Below are 17,198 nucleotides of genomic sequence, written 5' to 3'. Positions count from 1 at the left end.
GACTGCGGAGGGCTCTTGGAGGCCGGGGCTCTCTTTTTTGGGTTGCGGCGCGGCAGTCTCGGGAGGTCTGCCCATGGCGACCCGGCGGGCTGTGTGGGGCGCGCTTGCGGGCGGTGGCTGGCTCCTGCGGTGGGGAGGAGCGGCGGTCTAGTTGTGGGTCGGGGTCTGCAGGCCGGCTCCGGGTGGCCGCAGGTCCGGTTCCCTGCGCCCCACCGGTGCGACGTTGGCTCAGAACTTTGTCAGATTCGGGCCTTACCACCTTCGCCATCCCGTACCCAGGCTTCGAAGGTCCTCCCTTTGTAGTGTATCCTTTATCTGCAGTGCCCCGTCCGTGGAAGAAACGAAACTGGGTATCGAGAGAACTTCCTTCTAGAAACAGAAACTTATTACTGTCTGAAGAGAAACGAGAAACAGGAAAATGTAGAAAGATTTTGTAAAGCTGAAATTAGATGAAGGGAATAGTTGCCCTCGTTTTTCCTTTCTATTACTAAAATACGTGACAGCCACGTGATTGTCTAGGGGAAGGTCTGGGTTTGTGATTGCGTTAAAAGGTTTTGTTTTGTTTTAGCACCTCCCTACAAGTAGTCCATCTCCCATTAGCCCATCAATCTCATAACTCGTTTGAAAATGAACTTCCAAGGGTTGAGCTGTTAGCTAACATAATGAAACCAGCGTCTATACCTCAGTTTCCTAGATCGTGGCAGTAAGTGCTGTTTTCCTACAATGCTCACAGCTTTTACCTTTGGGCTCTGCGGTGTTTATCTTCCATCGTTATCTGACTGTAGTGACCTGTCTGGTCCAGGGTTTCCATGTATGTAAAACCACAGCAGTGGTATTAAGTTTGACTCATATAAAGCTCTAAAGTGAACTAAGGTGGATTTACCCTCCTCATTCTACTACATGCAAGTAAATATGTTGATCAACATTAGCCTTCTGTTTTGCTTTATTTTACATGGACAATTTATTAAATATACTTTTTTTTTTCTACCCGTTGGACGAAATACCTTGTATTGTTGTTTTTGAGATGGAGTCTCACTATGCAGCCCCGAATGGTTTGGAACTCAGCTATGTAGATCAGGCTGGCCTCCAACTAACAGATCCACCTGCTCTCTGCCTCAGGAGTGCTGAGATTAAAAGGGTGCATCACCAATGCCTTGTTGAAATGTTTTACTCATAAATTTTCTTATTATTACCTCTGATACCTTGACATTCAGGCACAATATCCTTTATCTAGAATATGTAGAAATACAATACTAAACATAAAGTTTGTTTGTGTCATATATAGCTTGTATTTTAAAACATATTTCTCTGTATGTATTTCTATTTTCAGTGTGCCAGTGTTTTGACTGTCCTACATTGAATGAGATCAGGCACAGATCCACTTGGGATATGTCAGCTCAGAAGGTTTGAGATCAGGCATAGATCCACTGGGATATGTCAGCTCAGAGGGCATAGATCCACTTGGGACATGTCAGCTCAGAAGGTTTGGATAGGCATAGATCCACTTGGGACATGTCAGCTCAGAAGGTTTGGATAGGCATAGATCCACTGGGACATGTCAGCTCAGAGGACATAGATCCACTTGGGACATGTCAGCTCAGAAGGTTTGGGTAGGCATGGATCCACTGGGACATGTCAGCTCAGAGGGCATAGATCCACTTGGGACATGTCAGCTCAGGTTTGAGATCAGGCATAGATCCACTGGGACATATCAGCTCAGAAGGTTCGGATTTTGGAGCATATGGAGTTTAAATTTTTGGATTAAGAATGCTTAACCTGTAACTAGGCTTTCTTAGGGCATATTATAAATAAGTGTGTATATTTAAGGAATTTTTCTTTGCCAAAGCTAATATAGCTCTAAATACTCCGCAGAAGACTCCCAAATCATTTTTATGAAATGTGCTTTTCTTCAACTCTGACTTTCAAATTTACAATTTTGTTTTACTTCTATTCTAGGCCCATGCTCTGCCATGCTTTCCTGTGACATATGTGGTGAAACTGTAAACTCAGAACCAGATATGAAAGCCCACCTAATTGTTCACATGGAAAATGAAATTATCTGTCCATTTTGCAAGTTGTCAGGTATAAATTACAACGAAATATGTTTTCATATCGAAACTGCTCATTTTGAACAAAATGCACCAGAAAAAAACTTTGAGAAGCTAGCTGCAGTGCAATATGGAAATTCAGACCGAAAGAACACCAACCTGCAGAGTACAGCGGAAGTTACTTCAGGCATTCATTCAGCTTGTGCATCTAACTTTCCAAAAGAGTCATCTGAAAGCCTTCCTAAAGATAGAACTGTAAAACATGAAGCTTTTTATACAGAGAACATAACTGAATCTAGAAAGTACCAAAAAAGCAGAGAAAAGAAGTCTGGATTGTCTGAGGCCCAAGGATCAATTTATGAAACAACATACAGTCCTCCCGAATGTCCATTTTGTGGAAAAATTGAGGGGTGTAGTCAAGATATGGAAATTCATGTGAAAACAAAGCATGCCAGTCTTTTAGAAAGTCCATTAAAAGGTAAAGTACTCAATTTATTTAAATTGTTATAAAAGCGGTAGTCTCAGTTTAATATGTGGTATCCAATGAGTTGGCTTGTCAATTGCTACAATTGTGCTTTTTAGATTCAATTTATGTTCATAGTATTTTTCATTTGCTATCATTGCAATATAAAAATTATAAAGAGTTTGATGCAGATATAGAATGCTTTAGCTATAGGAAGAGCAGTTTTGGTAACTTTCTAGTTTCTAGAGAGCATTCGTACTGCCCCTAGCCCAGAACATCTCAATTGCCCTAGACTGTGGGTTGGTGTTAATGAATTTTAGTTTGCACTCCATGATGTTTAACAAAACACACTGATACTGAGCCTTTTGGAATTGCTGAGACTTATTTTATAGCTGGAGATAGAGATACGGACTATCTTGGTTCATGTTTCATGAGTCTCTGACAAATATGTTCCATTTTCTTGAGTATCATTCAGTACCCATCACTTGGATTGTGATTATTTTCACATCTATTTCCAGTGGTTATTTTCCACCTAGGGTTTTTGAGATTGTTGGAATTTTGTGTATTTTTCCTTTCAGCTTTTTCAGTTTTATTTTTGTCTTTATTTTTATGTGCATGAGACTGTTGCCTTGCTTACATACTTACATATGGAATCCATTATGTGCATTTGTGCCTGTTGCCCAGGGAGGCCAGAACGGTAATTACTGGAATTGATCCTGGGTTCTATGCAAGAGCAGCAAGTACTCTTAACTGCTGAGCCATCTTAGCAGCTTCTTGTGTTTTGAGACTCTGTTGCTGGCTACATAGGTTGAGCATATTAAGTCATTTTCTTATTAAGCTTTAGGGGGCTTCATGTATTTTGGATATTAGGGTTTTTTTGTTTTGTTTTGTTTTTCATACAGGGCCTCTCTATGTAACCCTGGCTTGCCTGGAACTCCCTATGCAGACCAGGATAGCGTCAAACTCAACAAGGTGCACCTGCCTCTGCCTCTGCCTCTGGAGTACTATGGTTAAAGGTGTGTGCCACCACACATGTCTAGATGTAAGTCTTTTATCAGATAAGTTCTTTGAAAATATTTTCTCCTGTGTATGTACATGACTTGTATTTTTATTTTAACCACTTTTTTTTTTTTTACAAAATAAACATTTTAATTTTAATGAAGTTTATTTTTAATTTATTCCTTATAGATCTTTAACAGTGTATTTGAAAACTCACTGCCAGTTTCTAAAAGTTTTTAAAGTTTTGCATTTCACACTTAGAGCTATGACTTTTTTGAATTAATTTTTGCAAAAAAATTTACAAATTGCCTTGGAAAAGGCCTAAAGTCAATGTATATTCTTTTTAAATATATTTCTATGATTGTCAATAATTTTAGTTGACTTCCTCTATTGCAATGTATATGTCTTTTGTTCTCTTTTTTCTTTTGTGCATTTTTTTATATTTTATATGTTTATATTCGCCTCCATCTATCTGTTGATGTATCTTACTCAGTTGCTTTGAACATATATTTTCAGTAGTAATTCTTGACTTAAATGGTTATCTACCCCTATTGCATACCCTTTTATTTCTGTAAATTTGATCTGTCTTTGCTTTCTTTCTGTGTATTGCCTACAGTGGCAATTTTTCCTCTGAAGTCATAAAATATCAACTTACATTCTTCTTCTACAGATTGTTATGTTTGGGTTATGAATATGTTGTGTGTACAGTATATCATGAGAATTTGGAATGTAAAAATTATTGATTTATATGACTTTTTAAGTTATTGTATCTTATGGGTCAGATACTTAGATATTCCTTACTATTTTGCTATTTTAATAATTGTAATTTTGTAACATTATTTATATTAGAGAGGACCGTTCTTTGACCTTTATTTTTATTATTTCCTTAGGCATCAGGCATCATTATTTATTTTTAAGATTTTGTTTTCATTAATGATGTGTGTGTGTGTGTGTGTGTGTGTGTGCAGATATCCATGGAATCCCTGTGATCTTCTGGAAGAGCTGAGACATTGCTCCAGTTGTTCTTTTTTTTTTTGCTTAATTTTTAGGACCATTTTGTTAAATTTCATGAAAATTCTGTGACCTGTTGTTTGATATTAAGTTATCATCCATTTTCACATTAATTCAGGTTTTCACTTATATCACTTTATAAAGATTTCTCACATTTTTCATTATACTTGTTCTTTTATTAACTTTTGCAAGTTTATAGAAACATTGTCAACCTTTACATATAATTAAGGTGTTTAGTCTTGTGCAACTTTTATTTTGATAGTTGTCCATTCATTTAGCTCAATAATCTCTGTAGATGATTCATTACCCGCTCACTACACAGGAAAACTGCATGAGCCAAAACAGGAGCCACCGCTGATGAAGACAGCAGACATTTGCTGTGTGGGTACACTGATTCTCAGCCACCAAGTGTGGTTTGCTGTGAAAAAAGAACCTGCTTGTCATGCGTAGAGTTGGGTCAGCTCAATTTAATTAACCTTTAGGCACAGGAAAATGAGAGATAAATAATGAGAAGTATAGTGCCTTTGTATATATTTAATATAGCAGATTGTAGTCAGGCCAGTGACCAGAATGGAGGAATCACGAGTGGTGAGGTAGAAGGCTAGAGAAAAGTAGATCAGGGATGTTATGAATAGACTTCAGAGGTTGACAGACATTGGTTATGATACGCCAGGGATATAATTACACAGTTGGCTAAATTGGAGTAAAGGAAAAGATTAGTGCAGTGAAGATAAGCACCCATTCCAACTCATAAAAGGGCTAGGACAGGATATTGGTCCAGGTGCTGACATTTTAAGTAAAGGAAAATAAGTATCTAGTATTTAAGAGAAGATTAGCTAATGAAGCTTATAGTTCCATAGTGCAGAGACAGAAACTAGCAGAGCAGTGGTGCTTTTGAAGAAGGTTTTGAACAGTGGTTAGAAAGGGAGTGAAGGAGACATGTTCTCTTCTTGGGATTATGAAATGAGAAATTGAAATCCTTTCTGTGTAAGAAAATGGGGCCAACCAGAGCCTGTTAACACAGGAAGAGGAGTGTACAGAGACTACTTTGCAGCTGACTGGTGGCATGCTGTGATTTCTAGGGCTTGAGGCCCGGGGGAGGAGGTTGGGGGATGAGAAAGGGTGATAGCTTGCATCAGAGTAGTGAAAAGAATGCCTACAGTTAAACACTGCTAAGAGTCAGATGCTGACTACTGATGGTAGCCAATGATCTGAGTCATTGATGGTGTTGGTGCTTATGTCAGCCTTGGATGAGTCCATTGAACAGTGATGGCTACCCTGGTAGATTTCTGGTGGCCAAAGAGACGATAGGCAGATGTGAATGAGGCACTTGAGTTAAATGTTAAGAAGCTGATGATGAGTTCAAACTGGAAGTAATGAGGACTTGGTCTGTTGTTAGAAATTTTTTTTAAAGATTTATTTATTATTTATTGTATGTAAGTACACTGTAGCTGTCTTCAGACACTCCAGAAGAGGGAGCCAGATCTCGTTACGGATGGTTGTGAGCCACCATGTGGTTGCTGGGATTTGAACTCTGGACCTTCGGAAGAGCAGTAGGGTGCTCTTACCCACTGAGCCATCTCACCAGCCCGACTTGGTCTGTTGTAATACAGTGACCAGAGGGAGAAGCAAAGAGTTCTGGCCACTAGCTCTGAGACCTCGAATACCCTACAGCATTGTTTATGGATGCCACTCTTATCTCTTAGTGATGTTTTGGAACATGTTTGCAAAGATTCAGCTCTCTCCTTTCTTTCAGTAATTTAGTACTCTATTGACTTTATACACTTTAGGTTATATTCCTTTACAGCTTTCCATTAGTGTTTTCAGTTTGCACTTATTTTCGGAACTGTGTATATGTGTTATTAAAGAGTAATAATACGTGTTAACATGTAATTCTACTTACTGATATTTTAATAATTTTTATATAAATTCCCAAAGATTCAATTACTAAGTAAAAGCACATTTATTTATCCTTTTAGATTTAGTAGATATGATTAGCTTTCCTGTTTTTATTAAATTAATTTAGAAATATGGTCTGACTATGTAGCTCAAGCTGGTACTGAACTCTGAACCTCCTGCCTCAGCTTCCTAAGTAGCTGCTGGATTGTGTCAGCAGGTGCTTAGTCCGTTCTGGACTGCCTTTCTTGGGACTAGAACTCCTACTGTGTTTCATAATTGAAATCTTACTATTCATCTATTATGAAAGTTTTTAATATTATCCTTTCCCACTGAAGCTTTATGGTTCCTTCAACGTGGCATTTTTGCATTCATGTTAGACTAGGCCTTATATGTATAAGTTGCTTAGTGCTTTCTTTCTGTGTCTGTATATAATTCTGGGCCCCTCTTCTAGAGCTGTTATTGCTAGGCTCCTGTTCTGGCCTTGCCTGTTGGAGTCATCTCTTTAATCTCCTGTTCCTATGCAGGCAGTATGACTTCAGAGCTGAACTTTGTGCACTTGGGTTCAGTGTCTGTCTACTTGGCATGGTGAATACTGGGAATTTAGCTCCCACATTTCTATCCAGACTTGTAACCACTTTGTTTTAGTTTTCCTTTTTACTTGGCTTATTTAAACCACTGTTGTGAATGTTTATTATTTTCTTATTCTAGAGTGGTAAGAGAGATCTATACTATTAATCAGTCTCTCATTTTGTCTATAGAAGTAGAAAAGTAATTTTATTCATTTAAAAAAAGTTAGACATTAACCCATTGTGCCTTACTCACATCATTTAATACTCTATTTTATTACCAAAACCCTAAGTCTCACAGATTAGCTATCACCATTCAGTGTACTCATCATCCAGGGCCGACATAAGCACCAACAGTGTTCAAACAATATTGTGAAATTAGTACAAATATTAACCTCAAAGTTGCATATATTTATTTTGCATCTGTTGTATTTTTGCCATAGCACACATGTGGAGGTCAGGGAGTTGCTTACGTCACAATGTGGGTCCCAGATATCAAGCTCAGGTCATCAGGCTTAATGGCCAGCACCTTTATCCACTCACCAATCTCACTGGCCCCCAAAGAAGTAGCTTTTAAATCCAATTATAAAGGGCTTTTATTTTAAAACAAGGGTAAAAAGTATTAGAAGGTCTTTGATGTGTTTGGTTTATTTATTTATTGAGGCAGGGTCTCAGTATAGCCTTGGCTGACCTGCAAGTTGATGTCGGACCAGACTGACTTTAACTCACAGAAATCTGATTGTCTCTGCCCCTGAGTGCCATGATTAGAAGTGTGTACCACTGTGCCTGGTGATATGCTAATGCTAACTACAAAAGCATTCTACTCATAAAGTTGATAGCCCTTGACATGGGGTGAGAAGTCTAAAAATCCAGAAAATTAAACTATCCTACTTTTGTTTCTATCTAATACAGACTGTCATCAACCACTCTATGACTGTCCCATGTGTGGGCTTGTCTGTACAAATTACCATATTCTCCAAGAACATGTGGACTTGCATTTAGAAGAAAGCAGCTTTCAACAAGGTATGTTTATGCCTAGAAATATTTCAGTTTCTGCTTCCTAGAATACATATCTCTCAGGTTAATACCATGAATAAAGTCGTGCCATTTAAAAGTATATCTGTTCTTTAGATAATTCTCATGTAGCTGCACTGCTTTCCTTGAAGTTATTTTGCAGAAAAGTTGTAAAGTATGAATTGTGGTGATCCTTGGTTTTGCTCTGATATGTGGAGGCTCCTTGTTTAAGATAGTACTTTTTAAACTGTGTGCCTTTCTAAAGTTTTCATTGACAAGTTGAGGCTGTTTTTTCATTGGTTTAAAGTAGTGAAGTTACTTTAACATTTAGCCATCAAAATTTTTGAACTAAGAAGCTGCTAATTTTACAAACTGTGAATTTACGTGGACTTTATAACTGTTGTGTGACAAAATGATTTCTGGGGAGATACAACACACGCATCTACCCATGGTAGACCCAAGTATTGGTGCTACCAAAGTCCACTTTGGTGAACTGATAAATTTTATTTGCATCACTTACAGGAGTATGGATGAGGGGTTACTTTACAGTTGTACATATGACTCAAAGACAGATGTATCACCAAGGCCCATTCAGTAATAGGGGAATTGCTCACAAAATCTGGGAAACCTGGAGCATACTGCACAGCCTGTAAGCTGCTCAGGTGGTTGGAGTGTTCTTTCCAAGTGACTCAGTTGTTCTAAACCTCTTCTTCAACAGGAGCTTGTCTGAGAGTCTGCAGCTTGGCTCCCTTCTGTCAACTTTTGTTACTTACTCTAGCAGGGAAGGAGCCTAGTGCATCTAGTCAGTTTTAGGGACTTCCTAAAGCTTTTTTTGTTTGTTTGTTTTTTTGTTTATCTTTCTGTTAAAAGAGCTACTGTGCAGAGTGAAATGTTTCAATCTCAAGGAAATTGTTCCACAATAGTAATTTAAAAGTCTCACTAAGTGTTTCCAGTTGGTTGCCTTCTAAAATAATCAGTGTAATAATAAGTTACAGCATTTTTCTTCTGTTTTCTCTCTTCTTACATTGTATGTGTGTTCATGTGTGTCTCAGTGCTTGTAAGTAGGTATGTGCCTGTGTGGACACCATATGACAACCTTGGATGTCATCCTTAGGAATGCTATACAACTCCTTTAAGATGGGTCTCTTACTATCTTGGAGCACACAAATCAAATTTGCTCCTACCTCCACATCCCTAATGCTGGAATTACAATCATGGACAACCACACCCACATGTTTTACATGGTTCTGGACACTGAACTTAGGTTCTTATGTCTGTGAGGCAAGCCTTTTCCTGACTGAGCTATCCCCTGGGTCTGTTGTCTGTCCTTTTCGATAGTATTAAAGGTGTAGGGTCTTGTATGAGTCTCTTAGGGCCACTGAAAAATAAGAGACCTCTAAGAGAAGTTGTTTACATTTTTATTACTCTCAGTATTTGCGAGTATGTAAACAAGTACTGGTCAAGTGGGAGAGTTTAGTGTCCTGGTGACTTACTGCCAATAATCATGATCTCTGCATCATGTACCTGCTTTGTTCATAACCACAAGAGGAAAAACCACTAGAGCATTGATGGAAGATTATTCCACATCACTAGTCTTCTACTGTTTACTCCAGTTGGCATGTCATTGTTGTTTAGGGTTCCTGTTGCTGTAATAAAACACTACTAATATAAGCAGCCTGGGGAGGAAAGGGTTTATTTTATCTAAACATTTCCAGATAACCATGTGATTCATGATATTTAATGATGTTTTCTACCACTGAGGGAAGTCAGGGTAGGAACTTAAGGCAGGAACCCAAGGCAGGAACCTGTAGGCAGGAGCATAGGCCATGAAGTGCTTCTGACTGGCTTGTTTTCTCTTGGCTTGTTCAAGTCTTCTTTCTTAGAGCACCCAGGACCATCAGCCCAGGGGTGACACCACCCAAAATGGCAGAACCTTCCAACACCAGTCACTGTGAAACACACTACAGACTTGCCTACACTCAATCTTTCGTTATTGTTATTGTTTGTTTTTTGAGACAGTTTCACTATGTAGCTATGGCTGTCTATGTGTAAACTCTAGCTTGTGTCAAGTTGACAAAAACTAGCCAGCACAGCTGTTTTCCTTTGAATAAGATTGTAAGAGGATGTTGTGGAAGGGGTAACCTTTTCAAAGCAGAATCTCTGGTAATTCTTACTTTATGGATAGGCTTTGTATTGATATTCTATAAACCAATGAAAATAGTCTCGGGGCATGCTAAAAATCAGTTGTGAATTACATGACCAAGAATGGAAGGGAGAACCTAGTAGGAAGGTGTAACAACAGCTGAGAGGTTTGCAAGAAAGAATATTCAGTTTTAGAATTAAATCAACAGGTTTGTGGATTGTACTGTCTCTGAATTGAGGAATACCCAGAAGACTCCATAACTGTTTCTTCTGGGTGTGACTCTGAGGGTGTTTCTAAGAAAAACTGATGCATGTGTTGGCAAACAGAATGAAGATCTGCATTCAGTGTGGGCAGGTAGCATCTGATGTAACTAGGATTCTAGACGGACCAGGAAAGCTGAAGAAGGGGCAAACTCACTTTGGCTCTTCCTTCTGGATTGGGACTTTTTCTTTTTTCTGCAGCTGCTCCTTGCCTTAAACTCCAGGGTATTTGGCTTTTGGACTCAGTGACTCTTATGATAATCCCTACCAGAAATTTTGAGCCTTTGACCTCATACTGGGATCACTGATGTTGCCCAACTGGTTCTGCCACTTTCAACTTTCTCACTATTGGTTTCTCTGTCTCTCAGGCTATAAAGAATGTATCATTATGTAATTCATTCCCGTGTGATTCATGATATTTAATGATGGTTTCTGTCTCTCTGTCTCTCTCTCTCTTTCTCTCCCCCCCACCCCCTCTGTGTGTGTGTGTGTGTGTGTGTGTGTGTGCATATGCACTTGTGTGTGGTGTATTTTGCTCTCAGTCCTATTTTACTGGAGGATGCTAACCAGTAAAGAATCTAGGAAACAAGATACAGTACAGAAGCCTTTGACTAAAATATCTGAGTTTCACTGAGAGAGGAAGCATTAAGGTATAAAATTATTCAGCTTGTTCGGCTGAAAACTTAACTGTAGTGAAACAGTTGGAGGTTGGGAATATATATATTTTATATTCTTTATTATTTTCTTCATTCTCTCCATTAGTTGTGTTCAGAGACATCAATGACAAGAGTCATTCACCCTCTCAACCTTTTGTCTTTCTCAGCAGGTGATACTTCCTAAAGGTGTTAGGATGTTCACATTCGCTAGTTAAGGAGAAATGCTTGTTAGAGCATAGGCACTGACTGAATCTGGGTTGTTACTCTCCAATAGGCATGGACAGAGTCCAGTGTTCTAGTGACAGAGAATTAGCTCACCGGCTTCAGCAAGAAGAAGACAGAAAGAGGAAATCTGAAGAATCAAGACAAGAAAGGGAAGAGTTTCAGAAGTTGCAGGTACAAAGATTAGTAACAGGTTTATTGAATAGAGTTCTTGTTCCCTAAATGTGATTGTGAGATGTTTACCTATGTTTAGAAATGTGGGTATGCTATTAAAAGCTAAGGTTCAAAAGATTTTTACTAGTCTGTCCATGTTATATAAAAAATATTTTTATCTGCGTACTTTATAGTTTATTGGGGGGGGTGTTTAAAAGTAGCTCTTTTCCAGAGATGGAGAGATGGCTCAGTGGTTAAGAGTGCTTACTGCTGTGGCAAAGGACCTGGATTCATTTTCTAGCCCCTACTTCAGGCAGCTTATAACTAATTATAATTCCAGCTCCAGGCAATCCCATTCTTGCTTGTTACCCACACATGCACATGTGTACACACACATGCACATGCACATACACACACACATGCATGCACTCACAGGCATGCACAGTAAAATAAAAAAAAAAAAAGTAGTGATTCTTGACTAATTCTAACACTATGGAGACAGAGGAAGGTGAATCTCTTGAGTTTGAGACCAACCTGGGGCACATTACAAACAAACAAAACCCCCCAGAACAATGTTCAGATTAGAATAATCATTTCAGATAAAGTATGTGAAAGTCTTCACAGGAAACCCACAGGGTTTTGTTGTTTTTGTTTTTTCTTTCTTGTCTTTAAATGAAGAAGGAAAATAAAAGTATTTAGTGATTTTTTTTTTTCCCCCTGGATTAGACAACCATTAGGTAGTAAAGTGTGCCTGTAAAGCTATGCAGATGTTGGGTTGATATGAGGTTGACGTGGGTTGATGCACTGTGTTGAGAATCTGTTTACTTAAAGCTATTGTGTATCTCTCCTTAGTCTTAGATTCCTTGAAAGAATACAATTAAGACATTTTTTATTCTAGTGACTGTTCAGAATTTAGCGGTTTATGATGTTTGAGGGCACATTTTCCTTATGTGAAGGAAGTTATCTACTGGACGAAAGTGGCAGCATCTGAGGGGTTTTAATGCATTAAAAAGTTTAATGTTTCTCCCTTTTCATTTCTGATTTGTGAACTATGGTTATTTGTACTGATAATATTTGTAGAGTTTTAATGTCATTTGTATGTGTGAACAGGATAGTATAGTATAAATATGTAGGGTTTATGAACATACCTAAAAATGTTTCCAGATTTATGTACATCTGAAAGTCTTTAGCATTGTGTACTATGCGTACACTTTTCTTCTGAATTTTTTTTTCCAGACATCTTACACAGGACTGGTTTTCCTTGAAAATTGTTTTGGAAGATCTAATTTAGGATCCTCCACCCCCTATTATTCATTGGTTATTTATTTATTTACAATTTTTTTTAATATTAGAATTCAGACAAGAAAAGTTGTTTTTTTTTTCTAAGTCTTTTTTTTTTTTTTTTTGCCATACATATTAGTTTTTTATAGTATTGTGATCCTACTTGTCTACAGAAACATGTAAGGGAGGAATTGTTTATTTGAACTCACAGTTTCAGGCTATCATAGTGGGAAACACTTGGTGAGGCCATTCACATTACACTGGAACAAACAGGAAGCCGATGGTATGGCAGGAATTGGACCTGTTTTTTACTGGCCTGTTTTTGCCAGGGAAGCACAACTTCCTACAGGTTCTATAAAAGCCTCCCAAAATAGCATCTTTGTGTGAGACACAAGTATTCAAAACAGGGTTTGTAGTTTCATGGTCAAAGTGCAACACCATAAAAATATATGAAGCCTTTTGAGTATCAACAATACAGAAAGTCCCTGACATTTAAAAAGGTTTGTTATTATGGTAGATACGTGTAGCTGTGATCAAATACCTGACAAGAAGCAACATAAAGTGGGGAGTGTTCATTTGGCTTACAGTTTGAGGGGATACAATCTGTCACAGTACCGAAGGCATGGCAGGGAGAATAGGAGGTTTTTCTGCATCCACAGTTAAGGAAACAACAGAATGGTTACAGGTCTCACTACACTTTGTCCTTTCTATTCAGTCTGGAAGCCAACCCATTGGATTGTCCCATCCATATTCAAAGGAGGTTTACCACTTTAACTAACCAGATTGATAAGCTCTCTCATATTAATTTCCCAGAGTTTGTTTCCATGATGATTTTTATTTTATTTTATTACTTTGTGCACTTGTGTGTGTATATTTCTTGCCCAATGCCATACAGCATATGTGGAAATCAGAGAACAACATTGGGGAATCGGTTCTGCCCTTCTACTATGGGTTTCAGAGATTTAACTCAGTACATTATTAGCCTTGCATGATAGACACTTTTACACACCAGATCTCCAAGCTTTTTCAAAAACCCATCAAGTTGACAGTCAAAATATACTATTGCAACTCTGTTTGTCACCTTGACACCCAAACACATCACATTTTAAAAAAAGATTTATTTACTTGTTTTATGCATGTAAGTACATGTCGATATCTTCAGAAACACCAGAAGAGGGCATTGTATCCAATTATAGATGGTTGTGAGCCACCATGTGGTTGCTGGGAATTGAACTCAGGACTTCTGCAAGGGTAGGCAGTGCTTTTAACCACTGAGCTATCTTTCTGGCCCCAAAACTCATGACTTTTAAACTATAGTCTTCCAGCACTTGTCTCCATAGACTCATGGCTATCTCATCATGGACAGAGGCATTCAGTCCAACTACCCATAGTCTTTAATGGTGTCAGTACTATTCAAAACTATAGAGTATCTTTTGATACCTGTCTTTAGGTATCAAAAGATACTATCTTAACTATAAATTAATATCCTGTAACAGACAAAAACAAGATGCATACTATTTCATAATGCACCTTATATTCTCTATGACTTCAAAGGATTTCATGGTCTTTTAATACAGTATAAGTGCAGTCTCTTGTGAGGTTTAACCAGTCTCTTAGCCTGTATAATATTACAAAACACACTTTGTGCTTTTACTATATGATGGTGCAGAGTGGGGGTCCTGATTCCAAAAAGGAAGAACGATGACATAGCAAAAGAAATATGAGACCAATGCAAAAACACAGTGCAGCTGAGCAAGCACCAAACCCTGTAGCTCTGTGTTAGGTATCTGCGACTTTTGATGGAACAACAGGGCTCCAGGGAGCTTGGGTGGTCCTGCCTTTCCTGCTTTGCTGCCTGTAGCACAGATAGCCTTCTTTTGGGCCATTTTCACTTTGTGCCTACTTTCCTCAGCACATAGACTACTGTTATCGCCAGTACCCTAGGATCTCTATTACAATTTCTGCTTTATCTTCACAGCTTTACTCCCTGACCTCTTGGGGCCTCCTTGTTGGGACGTGGCTATTGGAGGACTCTGCACATTCATGGCCTCATTGCCTCTCTAGAACCATAGTGTAAAACCCAATGAATCATGCATCTTTCCTACTTGCAAAATCAGTACCACTTAGACAATAGTCAAATTCTGCCTACTATCTTGGGATAGAGCCGTGCCCCTTGGAGCACAGTTGCAATTAACCTAGTATTCCAACCGTGGGAAAACACTTTCCTATATGATAGGGGTTTTTTTTTGCTTTTGTTTTTGTTTGTTTTTAGAGAACCCTTCAGTGGCAGTCTCAGTTTTGGCCCGTTCCTTTCTAATGAATTGCTCTTTTTTATTAGGTGGAGCCTTTAGTGGATGGAATAAAGGTTCCTTTGATCTCAGTGCATAGTGCCCTTTTTCTCTGTTAATGTCCATATCTCTTTTACAATTATCTTAATGTTCTATTATTGTGAAGACATACCATACCAACTCTTAAAAAAGGAAGCATCTATTTGGGTTTGCTTACAGTTTTAGAGCCTTAGTCTATTATCATTATGGTGGAGTATGTGTAGACAGGCTGGAAGGCATGGTGCTAAGAGCAGGAGCTGGGAACTCACCTTGCCTCTTGAGACACCTGCTGAGCCAAACTTCCACTGTTTACATTCTTCCTAGCATTCTGGGCTTTCCACTCTATGTGCCTAGCCCTATAAGCCCTGATCACAATATTCAAGGACTTTTTGAGCCTGAAGTTTGAAACTTCCACAATTCTCGTCACAAACCAGTTCCAGAGGCCTAAGAACTCCATGGTCAGGCTTATTACAGTAGAGGCTCACTCCATGTAAGCTTCCTTATACCTTTTTTGTTGGTTTTATTAGATAACTGACCAGAAGCACCTTAAGAGAGGAGGGTTTATGTACAGTGTGAGGAAGTGAGGAAGATATGCTTGCTGCTCATATTGTATTCACGGCCATGAAACAGAGGGACGAATACCTTTATCCTCTTATTCAGCTCACCCCATGGGATAGTGCCATATTTAGGGTAGAGAGATTTCCTATCGCTATTAACCCAGTCTAGACACAACCACACAGACATGGCCAAAAGTTTGTTTTCATGGTGATTTTAAAATTGTTTCAACGTGGTAATCAAGATTAACCATGATAATGATGTAACGTTGTAAGTAGTCTAGATCTCAGAAAGTTTATCCATAAAGGCAGTTTATATGTTTGAGTCTCTCAGTCCATTTTTCAAAAACACAGCTCATTTATGATGAAGCATGATTGAGATTGAGTGATGTATGAACTAAGTAGGTCTTACTGGGTCAGCGATGGGACAAAATAGCAAGTTTCCATAAGTTCTTTTGTAGCCATCAATATTGTTGGAATTTTGCCTTTCTTAATACCTTAACAGAAAGGTAGATCTTTCATTTCTGTACTGTAAGAAAAGCAACTAATTATTTGTAAGAGTTACAGAAGCTTACAGAAATAACTAATTATTAAGTTATGGATGTATGGTTTAATTTTCATTAAATCTTTACATTTACTTGTATGAAAAAAATCCATAAACCAGACTATTTCAACATCCATTTCCAAAAAAAAAAAAAAAAATGAAAGTTAAACGTTTCCATGTGGTTGAAGTACAGGGACATAAAAATAAGTTATTTGTTTTTATGTTCAATAGCGGCAATATGGTTTAGATAATTCTGGAGGATACAAACAACAGCAGCTACGACATATGGAGCTAGAAGTAAATAGGGGAAGAATGCATCCATCTGAATTTCATAGCAGAAAAGCTGACATGTTGGAATCAATAGCTATTGGTATTGATGATGGAAAAACAAAAACTTCTGGTGAGTGCTTAAAAATCCAAGCCACCGTTTTAATATTGCATATACCACTGGAGTAATAAAACCACTTGAATTTGTTGAATTTTCAGTCAATAGTTTATATAGTTGGAGGTGAAATTGTATATTCACACATTTTTTTTACAAAACATTTTAAAACTTCTAAACTTCTATTTTTATAATAAATAATTCACTTAAAATAATTTGGCTTAAGTTGTATTAACTCACAACAATGGGAAATGAACCTTCTGGATTTTAAAAAATTTAATAGCACATATTAATTATATATGATAATGTTTCAATATGATATTTTCATATATGTATGTAGTATATTTTGGTCATATTCACCACCACCACCCCATTACCCTTTTTTGTTCCCTAATTTCTGCTGCTCCCATTTCCTCTTCCCAGATAGTATCCATCATTACCTCTTGACCCCATCTCATCCCTATTTCCACATGTTTTTTATTTGTTTGTGTTTATTTGGTTTATTTTTTTATTTGGTTTTGATGAAGGGTTGATTACAAGAATATGAATGAACAGGAGCATGGATAAGAAAAATGATGTTTCTTCATCCCCAACCCCCAATTAATGGTTAATTAACTTCATATAGCTTCCATGGAAGGGGAAGAACCTTACTAGCTCTCATCTGATCATGGTTTAA

At 38.0% G+C, this 17,198-nt stretch overlaps 1 protein-coding gene across 8 annotated transcripts in view; it reads left to right on the top strand.

The window, feature by feature from the left end:
- The window catches only part of Zup1 (zinc finger containing ubiquitin peptidase 1), a 33,225-nt gene that overhangs the window by 92 nt on the left and 15,935 nt on the right, over positions 1 to 17,198 (top strand). For 2 of the 8 annotated variants that reach the window (XM_021174029.3, XM_029482522.2), the window contains exons 2-5: positions 1,957 to 2,526; positions 7,899 to 8,009; positions 11,334 to 11,455; positions 16,372 to 16,540. In XM_021174029.3, the coding sequence (XP_021029688.1) occupies positions 1,957 to 2,526; positions 7,899 to 8,009; positions 11,334 to 11,455; positions 16,372 to 16,540 (972 nt within the window). The other 6 variants (XM_085842768.1, XM_029482523.2, XM_029482524.2 and 3 more) reach the window with 6 other exon arrangements.

The sequence above is a fragment of the Mus caroli genome, unplaced genomic scaffold, assembly GCF_978045245.1.
Source record: "Mus caroli unplaced genomic scaffold, Mus_caroli_1 scaffold_9, whole genome shotgun sequence".
NCBI lineage: Eukaryota > Metazoa > Chordata > Mammalia > Rodentia > Muridae > Mus > Mus caroli.
Note: the sequence above shows the minus strand (reverse complement) of the source record. Positions and strands in the feature narration are given on the sequence as shown.